Source organism: Geotrypetes seraphini, chromosome 5 (assembly GCF_902459505.1).
Source record: "Geotrypetes seraphini chromosome 5, aGeoSer1.1, whole genome shotgun sequence".
Lineage (NCBI taxonomy): Eukaryota > Metazoa > Chordata > Amphibia > Gymnophiona > Dermophiidae > Geotrypetes > Geotrypetes seraphini.
This window is the reverse complement of record NC_047088.1, coordinates 112,356,985-112,379,512: the sequence shown is the minus strand read 5'-3', so window position 1 is coordinate 112,379,512 and position 22,528 is coordinate 112,356,985. Positions and strand designations below refer to the sequence as shown.

At 43.0% G+C, this 22,528-nt stretch overlaps 1 protein-coding gene across 4 annotated transcripts in view; it reads right to left on the bottom strand.

Annotated features, from left to right (window-relative positions):
* PATL2 (PAT1 homolog 2) overlaps positions 1–22,528 on the bottom strand; it is a 177,121-nt gene that overhangs the window by 81,862 nt on the left and 72,731 nt on the right. For 3 of the 4 annotated variants that reach the window (XM_033944301.1, XM_033944302.1, XM_033944305.1), the window contains exons 9-10: positions 17,508–17,649; positions 6,902–7,019 (exon numbers count right to left, since the gene is read on the bottom strand). In XM_033944301.1, coding sequence (XP_033800192.1) covers positions 6,902–7,019; positions 17,508–17,649 — 260 coding nt within the window. The remainder of the gene's footprint in view (positions 1–6,901; positions 7,020–17,507; positions 17,650–22,528) is intronic. The other variant, XM_033944303.1, reaches the window with a different exon arrangement.

Genomic DNA, 22,528 nt, shown 5'->3' with positions numbered 1-22,528 from the left:
CGCCTGTGTTCCTTTTTCTGTCACTAATATACCTGAAGAAGGATTTGTCCCCCTTTTTAATGTTTTTTGCCAGAATTTCTTCCACTCGAAGTTTTGCCTCCCTAACTGCCATTTTGACCGCTGTAGACCTGGTCCTATATTCTACCTTTGCCTCTCGTTTCTCCGTGCGCTTGTAGGAGAGAAACGCTTTTTTCTTCTCCTTAATGAGGTGCGAGATCTCTGCGGTGAACCATTGGGGTTTATTGTTTCTTTGTCGTTTATTTACTGATTTTATGAAGCGGCTAGTTGCTTCATGTATGGTTGATTTCAGTGTTAACCACTTAGCTTCTACATCATCGGTCTCCGCTTGGTCCTGCAGCGTCCGATGGACGAAATCTCCCATGCGTGCGAAGTCTGTGCCCCAGAAATTGAGTACCTTTGTTTTCGTGTTTGATCTAGGGAAGCCTTTCCTAAGGTTGAACCATATTATGTTGTGGTCGCTGGAGGCTAGCGTATCTCTTACTGCATCCATTTCAATCTATCCCACTGTTCCCTTTCCATCACAATATTTCTCCTTCTCATTTGTACCTCATTCCCTCCCTATGACCAAAAATTTTCCTTTCTTCCATTCCTGTGTACACAACCATCTCTTTCCCTCCCTTCCTCTCTCCCAAGTCCATGCCTTCTGTGTCCAAAAAACGCATTCCCTCCCCCACCTCAACATCTCTTTCCCTCCCTTCTTCCATCCTCTTTGCCAAGTTCATGCCTTGTGTCCAAAAACGCACTTCCTCCCCCACCTCAGCATCTCTTTCCCAAGTTCATGCCTTGTGTCCAAAAACGCACTCCCTCCCCCACCTCAGCATCTCTTTCCCAAGTTCATGCCTTATTTCCAAAAACGCACTCCCTCCACCTCAGCATCTCTTTCCCAAGTTCATGCCTTGTTTCCAAAAATGCACTCCCTCCCCCACCTCAGCATCTCTTTCCCTCCCTTCCTCCATCCTCTTTCCCAAGTTCATGCGTTGTGCCAAAAACGCACTCCCTCCCCCTCTTTTGTGTTCCGCCTCCCAGCCCTCATCTGCAAGCAAAATGGAGCTCGAGCCATGAAGCTCGTCTTCTTTTCCCTACCTGTCCTGCCACAGCACACAGCCAACCGGAAGTCTTCCCGATGTCAGCGCTGACGTTTGAGGGAGGGAGGGTTTTGCCTAGCGGCTCGAGTGCATCCCCACGGGATCCCACTGGATCTCTGCTTAGAAAACTCTGGAAAAATTAAAATCTAAACTTGAGACTTTTCTCTTTAAAGATGCTAACAACCTCTGATCCACTTTCTTTCTAACATAATCTGCATAGCTCCTAGATGAATTTCATCAAAACACTTCTGTTTAAGTGAGCCCTATCATTATGTATCTTCCTCCCCTCTACCTCCCACCCCTTTTTTTCCTTTCAAATTTTGATGTACAGTGGTACCTTGGAATCAGAACGCCCCAGAACTCTAATGATTTGGAATCCTAACTTTTTTTTTGTAGTAAATTTTTCCCCAGAATCCGAACTCTGCTTTGGAATCCGAACGCCCTGCACATTGTATGTGTATGTTTCTGCCCCAGAATCTGAATGCTGCTTTGGAATATTTGTTAATATTTTATCCAGTGTACTATACTTTGATCCTATGGGAAACAGCTGCTCCTTGACCGACATCCAATTTAGCCAATGAGAGCAGGAAATCACTCTTAACATAGTGCCCCCTGAAGATTTTTTTTTTTTTTTTTTAAAGAAAAGAAAATGAGGGGGGACTTTTGACCATGTTGCAGCTGATGAGCATGAGGGTTGTCATTCTTTAGCAGGAAGTCTGCAGGCGGGATCATGGCTGCTGAGCCGCTCAGGGAGAGCAGGCCTTTGTAAGTGAGTCCGCAACAGCCTGTTGTATCTGGTCCAGTTCCTCCCCCCCCCCCAAGCCTCGCTCCGCACAGTTAATGATAACCTCCCTGATCAGTTCATCGAAGCACTGGGAGTAAACCTCCCCACGCACAGAACATATGTATTCCCATCTCTCGAGCCTGCCTTTGCTGCAGTTTGATATCCAGCTGCAGTTTGATATCCAGCTGCTCTTGCAAATGCACTGCATCCATACAGGTGCTTGGTGTGCTGGAAACCTGCTGGCTCCAGAGCTGATTCCCTTCAACCCATTCTCTAGGAGGCCTGAAGAAATTGTAAATGTAATCCTGCCCTCTGTGCGCAGGAAGCTTTACTCCAAGTGCTTTGATGAGCTGATCCGGAGCAAGGCGTGCTTCTATTGCGAGTGAGAGACGAGATCCGCAATGACCATCGCAGCCCTTTACGAGAGCAGCGTAGCATTTGGCACAAGGAAGGCCTCCCAGGCTGAGCACGGCAAATCCGACATGCAGAAGAGAATATTGGAGCTAGAAGGTGAGAGGCAAGTAAATGAACAAAAAGTCAAAGCTGTCGAAAAGCGGGAGGGGCTGAAAGGCGGCAAGTAGAAGAGAAAAAACATGCAGAGATTTTTGTTTTTACCAAAACACTGTAATGGCCATTAGCAGCTAACTTGCATTCCTCGTAAACTTTATTCCTCCAATATTTATCACAGAGATGAGAGCCACTGTAAATCTTGAAAGATCCTGCAATAGAAGTTTGTTGTGAAATAAACCAAACTAAACCTTAAGTTTGTATACCGCATCATCTCCATAAAGATAGAGCTCGACACAATTTACAGGTAATTCAATAAATGAGGGAAGGACATAAGAAATACTGTATTTACTGTTAAAATTTGAGTTTTTGGGACCGAGGAACAGATTAATCCAGTTTATTATTTTCAATGGGAAAAATTGTCTTGGAACTCGAACGCTTTGGAATTCGAACTGGGTTCTGGAACGGATTAAGTTCGGATTCCAAGGCATCACTTTATTTATTAACTTACCATGTCCATCCTCCCATCTTGTCTCCAACATGTCAGTCCGTCTTGCTCTCTCCTTTATTATGCCATTACTTTTTATTTTAATTTTACGCTTTGTAAAACTTTTATTTTTTAACTTTTTTAATATATTGAATCCACTTTAAACCGCTTAGGTACTAGTTTGATAAACGGTATATCAAAGAATAAAGAAACTTAGAAACTACCACTCCACCTGCTGGAGACTGAAAAAAGACCGAGTGTAAGAGGGACTGCACAGCCCTCTTGTACTACCATGTTTCCCCAAAAATAAGCCCTAGCATGATTTTCGGGGTAGGTCTTAATATAAGCCCTACCCCAAAAATAAGCCCTAGTTGAAGCTTATTTTTGGGGGTAGGGGAAAGCAAAATAAAAGTCCACTGCTGGTACCGGGATCTTCCTAAATGCTGCAGGAGACCCTTCCATCTCTCCCTCCCCAAGCTGACTGCGAAGCTGACATATCATTACCTACTTCCAAAAGGCAGCGTCGCAGCAGCAATCTAAACGGGCTGCTTCGGGCCTTCTCACGTCAAGACGCTCCTCTGCCACATCACTGATGATGTCATCAGCAACGCATCAGTGAAACTTCCTGACGTGAGAAGGCCCAAAGCAGCTTGTTCAGATTGCTGCCGTAACGCTGCCTTTTGGAAGTAGGTAATGATATGTCAGTCTCGTGGTCGGCATGGGGAGGGAGAGATGGAAGGGTCGGTGGGGGTTCAGCTGTGTAGCACTGGGGGGAGGGAGAGGGGGAGGGATAGAAAAATGCTGTGGGTTTGTGATTGAGCAGTTTCCCCGAAAATAAGACCTAGTGTATTTTTGGGGTCCAAAAATAATATAAGACAGTGTCTTTTTTTTTTTTAAGTTCAATAGTTTTTATTAAGTATTTTAAAGGATACAAGAATCATTTAAAGTACATAGAAACAAAATAAAGCTTTCTGTATATAAAATATATAAATTTATGTTTAACTGTATAGGAGCAAAGGCTCCAATTATTAAAAATGTATGTAAGGGATATATAAGATAAAGATAAGAGAGAGCAGTAAAGAAAAAAGGAAAGAAAAATGAAAGAGAGAAGAGAGGAGAAGAAAAGGATAACAGGAGTGTCTAAGAAGATGAGCGTACATAGGAATCTAAGAATGACCATGGAGATTTGTTGTATTTCAAGTTCATGCAGGTTCGGAATGTAACTCTCTTCTCATATGCGTAGGATTCAAATCTATGATACATACTCAGAGAGTTCCACCAAAAGGTATAATCTAATAGCGAGGGTGATTTCCAATTTTTTAGAATGTGCATGAGGGCAGTCACCAACATGGTATCAATGAGTTTAGGTGGACAATTTGATTGTGTGAAACATGGGTGTTGAGAGCGAAGGATTATAATGTCTATAGAGATTTCTTCTGAGCAGTTAGTAATAGATTGTATGGTGTTCCAGACGTAGGTCCAAAAAGAGCGGACTAGAGTACAATGAAATAACATATGATCAAGAGTTCCTTCCTCTTTCAAACAGTTCCAACAAACAGAGTCTTGTTTTAAGTTAGCTTTCCACATGCGAAGTGGGGTCCATATTGCCTGCCACATAAGGAAGTACATTGATTGTGATACTCTAGAAGTTAAAAGCGGGCGATTTGTTGATGACCAGAAAAGCTCCCAATCAATGTCAGAAAGCGGAGTGGTAAGTATAGCGTCCCAGTGCTTCATAGATTGAGGTGAAAAAGTGAAGGAGTGATCTCTTAAAATACTGTAGAAGGATGATATCGCCTTACCTTTTAGTAGAGACAGAGAAGACCAGTTGTAAATAGTATTTTTGGAAGTCATATAGTCAAATCGTATATGTAAAGACGGCAACACTCCAGTGAGAGAACGCCATTGTGAATAAGTAGAAGGAGGTAGCGAGTATGTAGAGCACAGTATATCGAATGGAATTAACGAGTTGAGGGTAGACAATTGATGGACAAACCATATACCTGCCCGCTGCCACCTTTTCCATGATAGAGATTTGTCGTGATTTTGAATTTTGGGATTGTTCCAAAGGGACATGAGTGGACTAACCTTAACTGAGATTTCAGTCAATGTATCTATAAGATAAAGAGCATGCTGCGTTGCACCCAATAAAGAGTATCTCTTTAAGTGCCTTGGTATTGACACCGTTAGTAAGCATGAGATGTGTAAAGGCGTACATAAAAAACATTCCATTTCAAACCAGGCAGGAAGATCTTGAGTGGGAAGATTTTGAGTGGAGGAATTAGTGAGCCAGTAAGCTCCATATTTGGCTAATGAAGCAATATAATAGTGATAGAAATCAGGAAAGTTGAGACCACCGTTGATCTTAGAGGCTTTCAGTTTGGCGAGAGCGATTCGAGGTTTTTTCTTGTTCCAAATGAATTCAGATATTTTCATATTTAGCCAATGAAATAATGATTTCCGGCATAACAGAGGGAGCATAGAAAGAATATAATTAATTTGAGGGGCCAGAGTCATTTTGATGGATGCAATTCTACCCCACCAGTGTCTTATTTTCGGGGAAACACGGTATAGCCAAAAGTTAGTGTCAATCTCTACCTGCTGGCAGAGGAGCATAAACCCATCTGTTTCTGTGCGGGTCTAAAGGGATGCTAAAGAATTAAATACAGTGGTACCTTGGATTACGAGCATAATCCGTTCCAGGAGCATGCTCGTAATCCAAAATGCTCGTTTATCAAAGCGAGTTTCCCCATAGGAAATAATGGAAACTCGCTTTGATACGTTCCCACCCCACCCCCCCCGAGGCTAGGGCGCTGCTCTCCCTCCCCCACTCGCAAAGCTCCCCCGCGTGATCAGGCACCCCCCCGCCCGACCAACTTTAACTCACCCCCCCTTTGGCACCGGCACGCAGCCCACAAGTGCCGGTGCCGCTTGAAGATCTACTTCTTCCCAGTCTCTGCCGGCTTTGAGCATGCATCTGCGCATGCTCAAGCCCTTCTAATTCTCCCTCTCGCCGAGATTCTCGGCAAGAGGGAGAATTAGAAGGGCTTGAGCATGTGCAGATGCATGCTCAAAGCCGGCAGAGACTGGGAAGAAGATCTTCAAGCGGCACCAGCTCTTGTGGGCTGCGTGCCAGTGCCGGTGCCAAAGGGGGGGGGTGCCGATTCTAACGGGAGGGGGCCCTTTGCGAGCGGGGGGGGGGGGAGTGATGCCGGTTATCGGGGGGTGCTCGCAAATCGAGTTAACACTCGGTTTGCGAGACACATTTTGCGAGAATGTTTTGCTTGTCTTGCAAAACACTCACAAACCGGGTTTACTCGCAAACCGAGGTTTGACTGTATAAGCAATTAGATATATTGATGATTTATCATGAAAGTATAAAATAAACAGATATATAAGCATCTGATTTTTTAAATATCTTATTGTATTTTAGTGTTTTGTATTTTTATTTATATGTTTAGACCTCTGTGTATGGTTAATCTAATAACCTTTGTGATGCGACTTTCAAGTAGATTCCTGTGGTGATTTTCTGCTCCTTGTCTTGCTTGTATAGCTCTTTGTTCTTGTTTACCTTTTTCTATATTTTTGTTTGAAGTATACAGTCATTTTATATGTGCATACTGGTATTCATTTTCTAAGTACAAGCATACCTTGCTCTTATATGTCTTACTAAAAACAAACAAACAATCTCATCTAGTCTAACTTTTAAAAGCATGCACAGAGGCTCAGGGCTTGTATTGGGAAAATGCCAGTTTACAGTTGTCAAGGCTTCTTTTACTATAGCTAATAGCCATCATAATCAACCATGCAGCACTATGGTACCTTTAAGAAAAGATTTTAGAATTTTATAAATAGAAGACTGCAATCCAGTTCATCTTGACTAACATTTATATTAAATAAAGAACTTAATAATAAAAAAATTAAATTTCAATCTCCTCTCCATACAGAAGATATCATCATTTCTTCTACTGGTAAATGTAGGTTCTATATATGCTCCACATCAGGAAATCACTGTACCAGATTCATAAGTCTCCACTTTCTGGATGTAAGGCGTGACAAGTTTGGTGGGTTCCCGTTTGATGCGCTCTCCCAAGAGCTCCTCTGACAGCTTGCGTTCCAGTTTCTCATAATAAGCCTAAAGGGAAGAATAACTGCTCAAGAATATGGTGTGCCAAATATTAAATCAACTTATAAAAGATCTAGAAAGTAGTAGACTTCATACTTATATTAATAAACATTAAGGAATTGTTTTGATGCCACATTTTGGTATTTTATTGCGTTGATTGCATTTTATGTTATTATAATTAATGTTTTTATATTTTAATGTAAAATGTTTTTATTGCAGCCTGCCTAGAATAGTAGGATACTGTGAGATATTTATTCATTTGGGTCATTCCATTTCCAAGTAGACCAATTTTGAAAATCAGCCATGCTCAGACTTTTCCAAATTGAATAAAATGTTGTGGACATTCATTAGGGTCTCAAACTAAAATCATGCAAAATTTTTCGGCTGGATTTCTATTGGTTTGAGATGTACAGGCAACTGAATGGAGGTCGCCTTCACAGTACCACACTCCACATAACACAACAGCCACGTAGTCCAGGCATTGCAGCTCAATGAAACCAATAAGGGGACTGAAATTTTTTCAATTAGTACAATCACTGGCACTAAGTTCCTGTGCAAAGTTTAGAACCTAACATGAGCTTGCCTCCCCTTTTATGGGCCAGCAAACTATGTGAAAAATGTTACAATAAGAAATTTAAGGCATACTTTGACTCCGCATTGCTCCTATACTTTGATTCAGGCCATAACTGGACCAATATGTCTAGGATTTGCACTAGGAGGATTTGCAGCCAATTGAAAGCAAAGATACAATGAGAAAGACATGTCACTTTGTTATGCAAAGTTTCACCATTTTTTGTATGCAGCTATCTCTATTGTGCAGTTTTTAATTTTTCTCTTACGTCATTTGAAAGAGTTTTTTTTTTTTTGTTGCAAAAGTCACCCTGCTTCATCTTGGACCTAGCCTTGGTCATAATTAAGGTCCTAAAGAATATACATCATTTACATGCATGGATACACTGTTATACATAGCCATCTTTGACACCCTATTGTGTAACATGCAAATGAGCTAGAGATGTGACATCTTACAGTGCAGCTAAGCTTGATCTGCTTACCATGCTTTAAGCCTATGACACATCATTGCTTAGACGTGTATTTTCATAAATTAGTCAAAGTTATTGCAAATCTGTGGTACTGTTTATTACCCTGCGATAGCCAGTGGTAGCTGAGCCATTGCCAATTCAGCAAAATTGGCAACCCCATCACTTAGGGGCCACTCCCGATAGCCAGGCAAGGTACCAGCTACAGGTTGTCAAGCTTTAGTTAAGCACAAGAAAAGGCACAGCATAACAGAATTGCTTAAACTGCAGATGTTACAAAAATTCACTTAATGTTTTTTCCTGACTTGCAAATGCTTTTGAACATCCTATCAATGATTGACAAAAGTGGCTTGTGAATAAAGTTACAGCCTACCTGATGAAGTTATTGTGGGTGCATCAAGGGTAGCAATAATATGCTCTTCTGGAACCCAACAGGTATCTCTATGGGGTGTCAATAAAATGACCTGGCAGGACCTTGGGGGTGCAAACGTTGTCCAAGACATCACATTCCTTAATTGATATCTCACATATTTGGCCAATCCACCAAGAATTGTCATAGATGCAAGCTAAATACTGAACAGGTTGGAAGCTGAATACTTGAAGGGCAGGAAAATATGTTGCAGAACACTTGCAATGAATGAGGTGGTGTCATTAGACATTTTGATAATGCATATTTTAGTTGTATCAATGGGCTTGAATTGATTATTTTCCCCTTGTCCCAGCAACTGTATGACCTTACATCAAACTCAGTTCCAAAACTCTGGAAAGAGGCAAACATTTACCCTTCAATCAAAGTCTTCAAAACTACTGCTTCTGAAATATCCAACTACCGTCCATTTCCAACATTCCGTTCCTAGCTAAAGTCACCAAAAGATTGTGTTTACCCAAATTTCCTACTTTGTGGAAAGTACTAACGTACATCATCCAAACCAAACTGGTTTTCGAAAACATCATTCCACCGAACTGTCATTCATCGGTCTGGTTACTAATATCATATATCAACTGGACCACCACAATTCAGTAGTTCTAATTTCACTGGACTTGTCCTCAGCCTTTGACACCATAGATCATCAATTGCTTATCAACTGTCTTCAAGAAATAATAATAATAACAGTTTATATACCGCAGGACCGTGAAGTTCTATGCAGTTTACAATGATTAAAAGGTATTACAGATCGAGTGGAACAAACAAAGTTCAGAGTTAGTGAATAACAGTTCTAAAGATCATTTGTTGAGGACTAAGATTGTATAGATCAGTTACCTAAGTACTTCAGGAACAGATGTGTTTTTAGGCGTTTCCTGAATTCCCTATAAGTAGTAGTACTACTTATAGGGAATGGTGTATGGCCGTTTGGAGGAGGATGGGCAGGGGAGGGCTTCAATGGCTGGGAGGGTGTAGATGGGCTGGAGTAAGTCTTAACAGAGATTTCGGCAGTTGGAACCCAAGCACAGTACCGGGTAAAGCTTTGGATTCTCGCCCAGAAATAGCTAAGAAGAAAAAAAAAAAAAAAAAAAAAAATTTTAAATTGAATCAGGTTGGGCAGACTGGATGGACCATTCGGGTCTTTATCTGCCGTCATCTACTATGTTACTATGTTACTATGTTACTATGTTAGTACTAGATTGGTTTATATCATACTTCAAAGATCGCACATCAACAGTTTCATTCAATGGCTCATCATCTGACAGGTTTACTAATGATTTTGGAATCCCTCAAGGTTCTATCCTATCTCCTCTACTCTACCATTTTTCTGGCCCCTCTGATCACTCTTGGGCAATCTATTGACTTTACTGTCTTCGCTTATGCTGACTAACCGTGATGACATCTCTATCATCAATCAAAAGTTGGAGAAAATAAGTAGGTGGCTTAATTCCAACATGCTATCACTTAATATAAACAAAACTAAATCCATGGTCTTTCCACTTAAAAAGGGTCAAATATTGCTCTCTCCAATAGAATTTAGATCCATCCCCATCCAGTCTTTAAGAACTATTAAACTTCTGGGGATCACATTAGACGATGCACTTACGTTTCATGATCACATCAGTTCTGTGGTACAAAAATGCTTTTTCCGTCTTTGAATGATAAGTTCACTCGCTAAGTTTCTTGATCAAACATCTCTCAACACCCTTATTCATTCACTAGTTATCTCTTGTCTGGACTACGGCAATGCCCTTTACAATAGAATCACAAAAAAAAGAAATCAGACATCTACAGATAGTCCAGAACACAGCCATCAAAATTTTTAATGCAAAAAAATTTGATCATGTACATAAGAATTGCCGCTGCTGGGTCCATCGTGCCCAGCAGTCCGCTCACACAGTGGCCCCCAGGTCAAAGACCAGTGCTCTAAATGAGTCCAGCCTCACCTGCGTACGTTCCAGTTTAGCAGGAACTTGTCCAACTTCGTCTTGAATCCCTGGAGGGTGTTTTCCCCTATAACAGACTAAGGAACAGCGTTCCAGTTTTCTACCACTCTCCGGATGAAGAACTTGATCTATCTCCTTTCAACTTTAGAGAGTGCCCTCTCATTCTCCCTACCTTAGAGAGGGTGAAGATCTTTATTGGTTAAATCTCACTGGCTCCCAATCTCACACCATATCACTTATAAAACAATGTTAACATTCAAAACTAGACAAACTGGGCAGCCAGAATTCATCAATAGACTCCTTATACCCCACTCCTCCCAACGTACGCTCCGTTCATCTTACAAAAACTTATTCGTAATTTCATCACTAAGGTTTATTAATACTATCAGAAATAGTATTTTCTCCGTTACCGCTCCCACACTATGGAATTCAGCGCAAATCCAGCCTAAAAACTATGGGGTTCATAATAAAAAAAAATAAACGTCTATAATGTGGCCCAAATGGGTACTTGCCAGAAAGCCTGATCGTCGAAGTACCCATAATCAAAGCTAGGCTTAGACGTATCTAAAACCAGCTTAGGCCTTTCCCCTGCCTCTAAAAGCATATAGCAAAAAGAGGCGTTTTTAGAAGAGGGGAAAGGGCGGGAGGTGGGCCGACCTACAACTAGGTGTACAGAAGATAACCAAAACATTTGACAGGTTGCCTAGTCGACACTTATACGTCTTGACTTAGACCAAGTCAAAACAGGTATAAGTGCTGAAAAAGGGGACGCTGAGCTGATGGTGGCTGGCGCGATCAGCTCAGTGGCTGATCATCCTACCCACCCCCCACTGCAACCATCGGGGCAGGAGAGATGCCTCATTTCCCCTGCCGCAATAGTGATACCACTAAGTGCTGCCAAACGCGGCACTTGGGATCGCTAAAGCGGCAGGAGAGATGACCCATCTCTCCTACTGCAATCCACCCCTCTCCCGATTCAATCGGGCCAGGAGGGAGCCCAAGCCCTCATGGCCACGCAACCCCCCTCCCCTCCAACATCGAGCAAGGAGGGAGCCCAAGCCCTCATGGCCACGCAACCACCCTATCCCCTACCCCCACTAAGATCCGGGCAGGAGGGATCCCAGGCCCTCCTGCCCCGATGCAAATCCTCCGTGACCGCCCCCACCCCCGAACCGCCGATCGGCTCGCCAAACCCCCCCCCCCCCCCGCCGACTCCCCCGTACCTGAAAAACGTTTGCCAGACAAGACAGGTGCTAAGCCCGGCCGGCCAGCCATCCCTTGAATGGCTGGCCTTAGGGCCTGATTGGCCCAGGCGGCTCAAACCCCGCCCACGGGAGGGGCTTGAGGCGCCTGGGCTAACCGGAATAGGCCCAGTAGCCTTAGGCCCCCTCCTGCCTGGATCACTGTGGGGGGGGGGTAGATTCTGTAACCGGTGTTGTTTTTGACAGACACCAGTTACAGAATCCAGCTTTCAGGCAAAGGACTGGCTCCTCCTTCGCCTAAAAGCCCTTGTTTTGGGCGTTTGGGACTTAGGCTTTTCTTAGGTCAATTATATGGTGTAAGTTTAGACGTAGTGGTGATCTGGGCGTTTAAACAGCTGAACGTAAAGGCAGGCCATTATTAAAAAAAAAAAAACCTCGGAGATTCCAGCTTGGAACGCGACAGATGGACGGGTGATTGAGAAGCTCTGATACCCAGGCATACAATTTGTGTTTTATACTTTCCTAAACTGGATTTTAGACAACTTTTAAGGAGAAATTAATTATTTAAGTATGGCATCATCAAAACAACTAAAATTGACACTGCTTTCATGGCTGGAGCTAAATCCAAGAGGCAAAAAACGGATGTTATACTGGCTTCTAATGCTCCCTTACCTTCAAATTCAACAGAAACTGTGGATATAGTGGCTGAACTGCATGCCATTAAACCTTTATTGAAAAAAAATGCTGAGAATATGAAGGTGATTCGGGAGGAGGTTACTCAGCTAAAAGTGCAAATGGAGATTGCTAACCAAACAAAAGTTAAATGTTAATCTGACAAAATTTATTTGGCTAGGGAAAAAAGCAAGAATTGCTTTAGTATCTCTACAAAAACCAATTGCGGAGAGTGGGATAAATTTCCCCAATTTTTATAGGTATCATCAAGCCTATATAATGTATCAAGGTATGTATTGGATCCTCCCTGAACATTACCCAGACTGGCTATATCTTGAGTGGAAAATCATGTCCCCAATGAGACTGTCTCATATATTAAACATTAAAATACCTAGTTACGCTAAGGACAATGTGATTTTATTGGACACATGGAAAACAATTAAATTTATTGATAAATTAACAGATGTTCCCATAATGAAGTCTACTTTGCAGTCCTTATGATTAAACTCCAAGATTCAAATAGGCAGTGCTGGGATCGCTTGGAAGAATTGGATGCAGGTAGGTATTCGGACATTAGATGACGTTATGTCTAATGGAAATCTGCTTGATTTTTCACAACTGCAACAGTCATTTGGAATTTTAAAATCTCAACAATATAGATGGTTGCAATTGAAGCAGACTATTCAGAGTGGGTTCCCTGAATGGAAAAATTTTAAAACATATTTTAGCTTGCAAATCCTTTGCTACCAAAATGATTTAGTAGGACATCAGGCTGCTCAGTACAAATTGATTTCTGGATTTTTGAATAAAAAGCCATAAAATTGTCTTTGAGACATCTGGAGCATCGAGATAAAACAGTACATTTCTGTGTCTCGTTGGCCACGAATTTGGACTTGGAGATTGAAATGTACAGCGTCAGCATCTATGAGACAAACATGGTTATTTTTGTTACATAGGATTTTCTGGCCCCCAGTTCAATTAAATAAAATAGATAGTTCTAAGTCTAATAGATGCTGGCATTATCATATTGGTATAGGGACTTTGGATCATCTGTTATATTTTTGTCGTTTATATTAATATTTTGGAAGTCAATCTGGGGACAAATAAATCTAGTTTAGATTCAAATGTTCCATTATCATATGAATCTATAATTTGTGGAACAATTTTACATGTGAAACCCACTCTAGATAAATATAAGAGTCATCTATTTATGATCCTAACAGGTATAGCCATTCAATTGATTACAAGTAATTGGAAGAACCATGATAGAATAAATTATACTTTTTGATGGGTGAATGTGTGCACTATATACAGATACGAACAAATTAACGCAGAGTGTAGGGGTTTTAATGAGGTATTTAACAAAATTTGGAGCCCATTGACTAAATTTGTAAAAACATAATAATGTATTTTCATCATATCTTTCCTTTGGTTTATTTATCTTTACACATCCAGGGGAGGTGGGGGGTTGGAGGGAGGGGAATAAATATTGATAGTGATATTTGGGTAACTTTATTTTTCATTTGTATTATATATTAGGTTATATTGTGCTATTATTATATGCAAGAAAATGAAATTATTGAATGATATTTATGTTACCCTTACAGATATTAGTGTAATGTATGTAATACCTACTGTTCTTTCATTTGTATGACACTGTTTTTGATTAAAAATCAATAAAGAATTAAAAACAAAAACAAAACACCCTCCTTTTGGACGTTGTTTATTTATTTTTTTTTTTTAATGGACATTTTCCCTGCTTCTACTTTCATCGTTTAGGGCCTTAGGCCAAAGGGGGACTTAAGACTTTTATTATGCCCTTCTATGCTTTTTGTAGATGCTTTTGCAGTGCAACCATCCTTTTAAGGATGTTTTCTTTTAATCAAACAGTAGAATTTTCTTCTGACCAGTCTTATTGCTCAGGAAAAATCCAGTGTCCACCTAACCTTTTGTTCTTTCCATCATTGTTCTTTCCTTTCTAAAATTGTAGTTCTCCCACTTCCCTTTTGTGCCAGTCTATATGTCTGTCCTAAAGCTCAGATTTTTTTAAAAAATTTTGATTTGTTTTGTTGATTTGTTAGACGTATGTCCTAAAGTTCAGGTTTTTAAATTTTGATGTTAATCTGTTATCTTACATGCTTTCACCCTACCAAATGTATTTTGAATGTAAGCCAATTTGATATTTGAAAAAGCCGGATAACAAAATTTTAATAAACTTTAATAATAATAAATTTGAAACTTTGCTAATCACTCATCCTGAACAAGACTGATTGATTCATGTCCTCCTTTGGGATAAAGAAAAAATTGATACCAGGGACATTTTTGTTGCAAAGATCTTGAAGGGGCTTTGTAAACTAGCACAGGCAGTTAAACATTTTATGGTTCCTCCAATCCCATCAAAGGTGATTTTTGATGGCTTATAAGAATAAACAACAATTCTGGAAACTGCATTTTCAGAAAGATATAAAAAAACAGGATGGAGTTGGTCATAGGAAGGCTACTAAAATGGTTGGTGTTGTATGTCATATAGTGTACTGGGTCAGACTCAGATACAATAGCTGCATATGTATACTTTGGAGGAAAGGCAGGACAGGAGAGATATGATAGAGACTAGAGAATGACACGGGGACCATTACCGCGGTAAACCGTGGGTCACCACAGTAAATCCGCAGGAACGGAGACATTTGCAACAACTGGTTTACCGCAGGAATGGGGACAAGACCTTTCACCACCCATGAGAGCGGTGAAAAGTCTTACTTCTGTGGTAAAAAAATTGCGCCTGTGTCAGACTTGGCATCTTCTCCCAAGATCCTCTTACGCCTATTTTACCTTCAGTAGCCAGCCATGCCATGATGATGACAGAAGGAACCTAAAACCAAAGCCTGAGACCAATGCGATTTGAAGAATAAAATTACCAGACAACAAAAAGAAAAAAAATAAATGTTATATTTTGTGATTAGAATATTTCAGATTTGAAATATGTATCCTGCTAGAGCTGGGATTAGACATAACTGGGGACCGCAAAGTCCAGGCTGTGCTTCTTTAGCTTCCAGCTGGCTTAGGCTCTCTCTCTGACCAGGGGGCAACTGCCCTAGTTGCACTCCCCTAATATTATTCTTGCCATGTGTGACTAAAGTATTCTGTTAGATTGATTTTTCTATGTAGCATTCTGTAGTAATTTGGTTTGTTCAGTTTTCACAATAGTGAAGGGGATATTTGTGAAAGGGAGGGGAAATGGGTTTTGTTGAACCTTGCTCTGTTTTATTTGTGTTTATAAAATGACAATTGTCAGCGGAGAAGCTTCCGTCCACACACACGCGGCTGCAGGGCGGCACAGGCAGGCTTCGCTGGCATCGGTTTCTTTTCTAAAGCGCTGCGAAGGTAAGGGGGAGGGAGTAGATTTGGCTGGAGGGAGGGAAGGGGCCGTGCGCGCAATCGGTGACCACGCGCCTTCCCTCCCTTAAGTTTCTTTAAGCCATGAAGGTAAGGGGGAGGGAGGGAGATTATCGGGCCGCTGAAGGGTGATGTGGTAGCGAGAGGGAAGAGTGGATGCTGCAGGGACGGGGCGGTGAAGGGGACGGCGGTCTGTTGACGAGGCAGTGACGGGGACAGATTTTTTCCCCATGTCATTCTCTAATAGAGACATTTAAATACCCACATAGCATAAATACGCATGAGGTGAGTCTCTTACAAGTAAAAGGAAACACCAGTGAGAGGACAAGTGATGAAGTTAAGAGGCAATATGCTTTTATTTACAGAAAAGGTGGTAGATGCGTAAAGGCGTAAAGGTGGTAGAGACAAAGACTGTGTCTGAATTCAAGAAAGTGTCAGACAGGCATATGGGATCTCAGGGAGAGGAGGATAGTGGATGCTGTGGAAGGGCAGACTGGATCGACTGCCATCATGTTTCTATGTCTAGGCTTGCATGCAGTAAATAATACAGCACAATTTAATGTCCATTATGAGGAGTTATATATGAAAGTAAATGGCACAGTAAGATGTGTCAAGCTAGAAGTATGGTAAGCACAACAAACTTAGCTGCATTGTAAAATGTCACATCTCCAGCTCATTTGCATGTTACACAACAGGATGCCAAAGGTAGATCTGTATAACTGTGTATTTCTGTAAGCAAATGATGCATGTCTTTGGGACCTTAATTCTGACTGACCAAAGAAAGGCCAGGTCCAGAATGAAACAGGGTGACTTTTCTAGCAAAAGTGATGCTCTTTCAAATGAGATTTAAAAAAATTACACAATAAGAGATAGTTGCACACAAAAAATATAAAAGGTTGCATAAAAAAGTGGCATGTCTTTGTTTCCAGTTGGATGCAAAGTCTCCTAGTACAAATCCTAGACATACATCATGGGCCATGACTACTGGTCCAGTTATGGTGTGAATCGAAGCATAGGTCAGGAGCAATGAGGAATCAAAATAAGTCGTAATTTCTTATTGTAACTTTCACATAGTTTACTGGCCCATAAAAATGATAGTTCCTGTGCAAAGTTTAGAACCAAGGGTTATACTAATCCAAAAAAAATTTCAGTCCCCTGACAGGTTTGGTTGGGCTGTAGTCCCTGGACAAAGTGGCTGTTTTGTATGTGGCGCATGGAACTCTGAAGGTGACCACCATTCAGCTGCCTGTAAGTCTCAAACCAATAAAGATCCAGCCAAAAAAAATTGTATGGGTTTTGTTTGAGACTCTAGGGAACATCAGCATAAAGTTTTGTTCAATCCGGAGGAGGTCAAGCATGGACTCCTGGTCCACTCGATACAGAATAACCCCAATTATAATTTCTATTGCCCACATTTGTTAAAGGCAGCACCTTGACTGGATTTCAGTTTTGACATCAAAACCAGCCTGAAATTCATATTTGGCCTTGTTTTGGTTTGAGCCAAAACATGCTGGTGCATTTTCAGCTGGATTTGAAACTTTATGCTGGGTCTCCTAGCTCTCCCCTCCTTCCATCTTACTGTAGTTAGAGCAGAAATGGTCTAAATCAAAACTGGATTTGTAGCCAAAATTTTCCACCTAACAAACTAGAAGGAAATAAAATGGTTTTGGTCCCCCTCTGCATAAACACCCAAACTAGCTTTCCTGTCTATGCTGGACTTTATATTGCTTTTGTCACTCTGCACCAACAGACCGCTTGCTAAATGTTTCAACATAAACTGAGTAGATGCGAGGTAAAAGGCACCTAAAACACATCTCTCTGACCTGATAATAGTAGTCATCTAGATGTGGATTCTCACTCTGTAGCTGGATCATCTGTACTTTGATAACCCATTCCTTTTCACTAGGAGACATGAGACAGGTATAAGGGTCATTTTGAGCCTCCCAATGCTTCCAGGAAGAATGCCTAAAACAAAAAGAATCATCTCATGAGCTTATGTTACAAGTGATTTTAATGTTTTTTTATTGAAGTTCCACAAGAAAAATAGGTTCACAACAAGAATCAATGCAATACGAATCAAAAGTTTTTTACTCAAACCCTCCCATCCTCCCCTCCCCCTAAAAAATATAAGCAAAAACAAAAGGAGAAATTAGGTTCTTACCTGCTAATTTTCTTTCTGTTAGCTTGTAGACTGGTATAGTCCTTATGAATGGGTAATATGCCTCACTGCTACCAGCAGGTGGAGACTGAGATCAAACTTGTATATCAGTATAGCATGCTACTCCAGTTTACCGAATAGCCAAGCAGAACCTAGGAAAGTTCTTAACTGAAAAACAGTAAATGACACTCCAAACAGGAGTGTAAGAAAACAACAAACATCTTTAAACAATTGTTGGAACATGTATAGAACTTGATCCTAGAAGTAAAACATCCCCACAGCTCACCAGCTAAGCTAGCTGAGCTATCACCACTGTTCTCAATTCTCCCCGGCCCTAGAAAAATACTAGAAGCCGCAGAAAAATTCAAAATCTGCAAGCAAGCAAAAACCTGCAAACACTGCACAAAGACAGACAGGATGGGGGACTATATCAGTCTACAAGCTAATAGTAAGAAAATTAGCAGGTAAGAACCTAATTTCTCCTTCTGTATCGCTTGTTAAACTGGTATAGTCCTTACGAATGGGACGTACCAAAGTAGTACCCATCAAGGGTGGGACCTCCGAAGAGCCGACACCAGAACACGTTCACCGAATACCACATCTCAACGGGCATGAACATCCGAATGGTAGTGTCTGACAAAAGAAAGCAGAGAAGACCAAACTGCAGCCTTGCAAATATCTACTGAAGGCACTAGAGAAGACTCAGCCCAAGAAGCTGCCTGACCCCTAGTGGAATGAGCCTTGAGAAAGTTGGGAACAGGCTTCTTCTTCAGAAGATAAGCGGAAGCAATAGTCTCCTTGATCCAGCGCACAATAGAAGTGCCATCCCTCTTACGAGGACCCGCTAGAAGGTCAAAGAGATGATCTGATTTCCTGATCTCCTGTGGCCTCTGCACATAAGAGCAAAGGACCCAACTGACATCCAACTTACGCAGTTGCCTCTGCTCAGAAGAGCCCTCCTGACAACCCAACACTGGGAGGACTACAGATTGATTGATATGAAAAGGAGAAACCACTTTTGGCAGAAAGGAAGGAACAGGCCTCAAGACAACCCACTCCCTAGAAAACTCCAAGAAGGGAGCCCTACAAGAGAAAGCCTGCAGCTCAGAAACACTTCTAGCTGAAGTAATGGCCTCCAAGAAGACCGCTTTAAGAGTAAGGTCCTTCAAAGAGCAGTCGCCCAATGGTTCAAAAGGAGGGCACACCAGAACCAGATTCAGATCCCAAGATGGCCGTAGCAACTTGGCCGCCCACAAGAAGCGAATCACATCAGGAATGGAAGTCAAATGCTGAACTTTCAAGAACCCCCGAAAGGCTGCAAGCTGAACCCGGAGAGAAGCCAGTCCCCTATCCAGGCCATCCTGCAAGATCTCTAAGATGTTAGGCAGGGAAGCGCAAAAAGAGACCACTCAACGCGTATCACACCACTCCTCAAATAGACGCCAAACCCTCACATAAGCCCGAGAGATGGAAAGCCTCCGAGACCCCATGAGCGTTGAAATCACTATCTGAATACCCCTTCTTACCTAGATGACCCCTTTCAAGAGCCAAGTCGTAAGACAAAAGGGACCCGGATCGAACATTGAAATGGGACCCTGAGTTAGGTCGTCCAAGAGAGGCAGAAGAAGAGGATCCACCACCAGATGCCTCACCAGATCCGTATACCATGGTCATCGAGGCCAATCCGAAACTACCAGAACCACGAGGCCCGGATGGTGAATTATGCGAAGAAGAACTCTGCCCACTAATGGCCACGGAGGGAACACATACAACAGCCCCTCCGTTGGCCTTGGTTGAACCTGACTGTCTCTGCAACAACTGAAGAAGTGGGGCATTTTGGCGTTGACACCTGTGGATATTAGGTCCATGAGGGGCTGACCAAGACTGCACTATCAACTGAAAGGCCACGGGGCTTAGACACCACTCTCCGGGATTTAGCACGTGACAACTTAGGAAGTCTGCCTGAACATTCTCCACTCCAGCTATGTGGGATGCTGAGATCTCTTGAAGGTGCGACTCCGCCCAGACTATGAGCAGAGTCGCCTCCTGTGCCCCAAAGTGCTCCCCAGAACCCTGACTGACTTGCCCATCAGAAAGAAATGGGAAGGCTAGCAATGCCAGATGGATGGCTCTGGTCTCCAAAACATTAATCAAGAAGCAGATGGACCAGGTGCCCTGAGCTGAGTGACCTAGACACTGAGCCCCCCAACCGAGAAGACTGGCATCCGTGAGTAGCACAGTACATTGCGGCTGATCAAGACTCGTCTCTTGTATAAGATGGGGGGTCTGAAGCCACCAGCGAAAACTGCCCCGAGCTAAACCCAAAAGTGGAACAGGGTTATCCAGACTGTGCCTCTGAGGAGACCACCTCCGAAGAAGATCATACTGAAGAGGACGCATGTGGGCTCGCGACCACTTCACTACATCGAGGGAGGCCGCCATCGACCCCAAGACTTGAAGGAAATCCTGCGCCCGAAGACACTGGGATGCCATAAACAGGCGAATTGGAGATTGCAATTTGTTCACCCAGGCCTCCGGAAGGAAGACCTTCCCCAAGGAGGTGTCTAATAGGACCCCAAGATATTCCAGGCGCTGAGATGGAGACAACCGGTTCTTTGCAAGGTTGACTACCCATCCCAGCGACTGCAGAAACTCCACCACCTGAGCCGTCACCCGAGTGCTCTCCTAGAACAACTTGGCTCGAATCAACCAGTCGTCCAGAGAAGGATGAACAAAAATGCCCTCTTTGCGCAACGCTGCCACAACAACCACCATCACCTTGGTGAACATCCGCGGAGCCGTGGCCAGACCAAAGGGAAGTGCACAGAACTGATAGTGTTGCCCAAAGATCGCAAAGCACACGAAGCAATGATAAGAGGCCCGAAAAGAAATGTATAAGTAGGCCTCAGTCAGATCGAGAGAGGTCAGAAACTCCCCCGGCTGAACCACCAGAATCACAGACCGCAGAGTTTCCATGCGGAAGGAAGGCATGTGAAGAGCCCTGTTGACCCCCTTCAAATCCAGGATGGGTCGAAAGGTCCCATTCTTTCTTTGGCACCATAAAGTAAATCGAGTACCAACCTGTGCCCCACTCCAGTGGGGGAACTGGAACCACCACGTGAAGATCCAACAATCTCTGAAGGGGATGGCGAAAGGCCTGCTGCTTCCACGCCACCTGAAAGGGAGAAGCGAGAAAATGGTCTGGCAAGGACCGGGCAAACTCCAGAGCATAACATAAGCAATGCCTCTGCTGGGTCAGACCTGAGGTCCATCGTGCCCAGCAGCCCGCTCACACGGCAGCCCAACAGGTCTAGGACCTGTGCAGTGATCCTCTATTTATACCCTTCTATCCCCTTTTCCAGCAGGAAATTGTCCAGTCATTTCTTAAACCCCAATACCGTACTCTGCCCTATTACGTCCTCTGGAAGCGCATTCCAGGTGTCCACCATACGTTGGGTAAAAAAGAACTTCCTAGCATTTGTTTTGAATCTGTCCCCTTTCAGCTGCCCTCTTGTTCTTTTATTTTTTGAAAGTTTGAAGAATCTGTCCCTCTCTACTCTCTCTATGCCCCTCATGATCTTATAAGTCTCTATCATATCCCCTCTAAGTCTCTTCTTCTCCAGGGAAAAGAGACCCAGTTTCTCCAATCTCTCAGCGTATGAAAGGTTTTCCATCCCTTTTATTAGACGTGTCGCTCTCCTGAATCACCTCCAGAACCCACTATCATATGTGATGTCTGCCCACTCTGGATAAAAGTCTCTCAGCCGGGCGCCCACCGGAACCAAGATGGGCGCCGGCAAGGAGTCATTGTGCAGGCCGGGCCACAGGGGACCTGGCGGGGACGCTACCCGCACCCCATCAGGCCCCATGAAAGGACTGCATGTGCTGGAAGAACCTGCCTCTTGAGAGCCCAGGAGACTGAAAAGAAGCAGCCCTTCGACTGGAGCGGAAACAGCAGAAATCACTCTCACGAGCAGCGCCGCCTTGAGCCAGCGGCCTAAGCCTATCCTTAGGCAAACAAGGCACTTAGAATCAGTGAGGTTTCTGAACCAACTTGTCCAGGTCCTCACCAAACAATAAAGATCCTTTAAAAGGAAACTTCGGCAATTTAGCTTTGGACGCCGAATCCGCCGACCAAGCGCGAAGCCACTCCTAAGGCCAGAGACTTGACAGAAGCTTGCAAGAGGACATATATGGCATCCGAGAGATAAGAAGCACCCAATTCAATTTTGGCAACTTCTTGCCTTAACAAGTCCCAATTCTCAGATTTATCATCAAGTACATGCTAGACCTAACGAAAACACGCCCGAGCCACCAGCCTGCTACACATAGCCACCTGGACCAACAGACCTGTCGCATCAAAACTCTGTTTAAGGAGGGGACTTCAATTTACGCTCCTCCGGGTCCATCAAGGCCACACTGCCCTCAATAGGCACGGTATGCTGCTTAGAGAAGGCCGAGACCACCGCATCCACTACAGGCGACTTCTGGAATGGGATACAGGCGGACCATGGAGCGCACAAAGCAAAAAGGGGCTTCCGGCACCTGCCACTGTGAGAGCATGATGTCCCGAATAGCCTGATCCATAGGAAAAGAGCGGGAAGCAGAGCGAATCCCCTTAAGCAAGAGGTCCACCATACGCGGGGGCTTCGACATGGTTTCTTCAAAGTGCAAAACCGAGGAGAC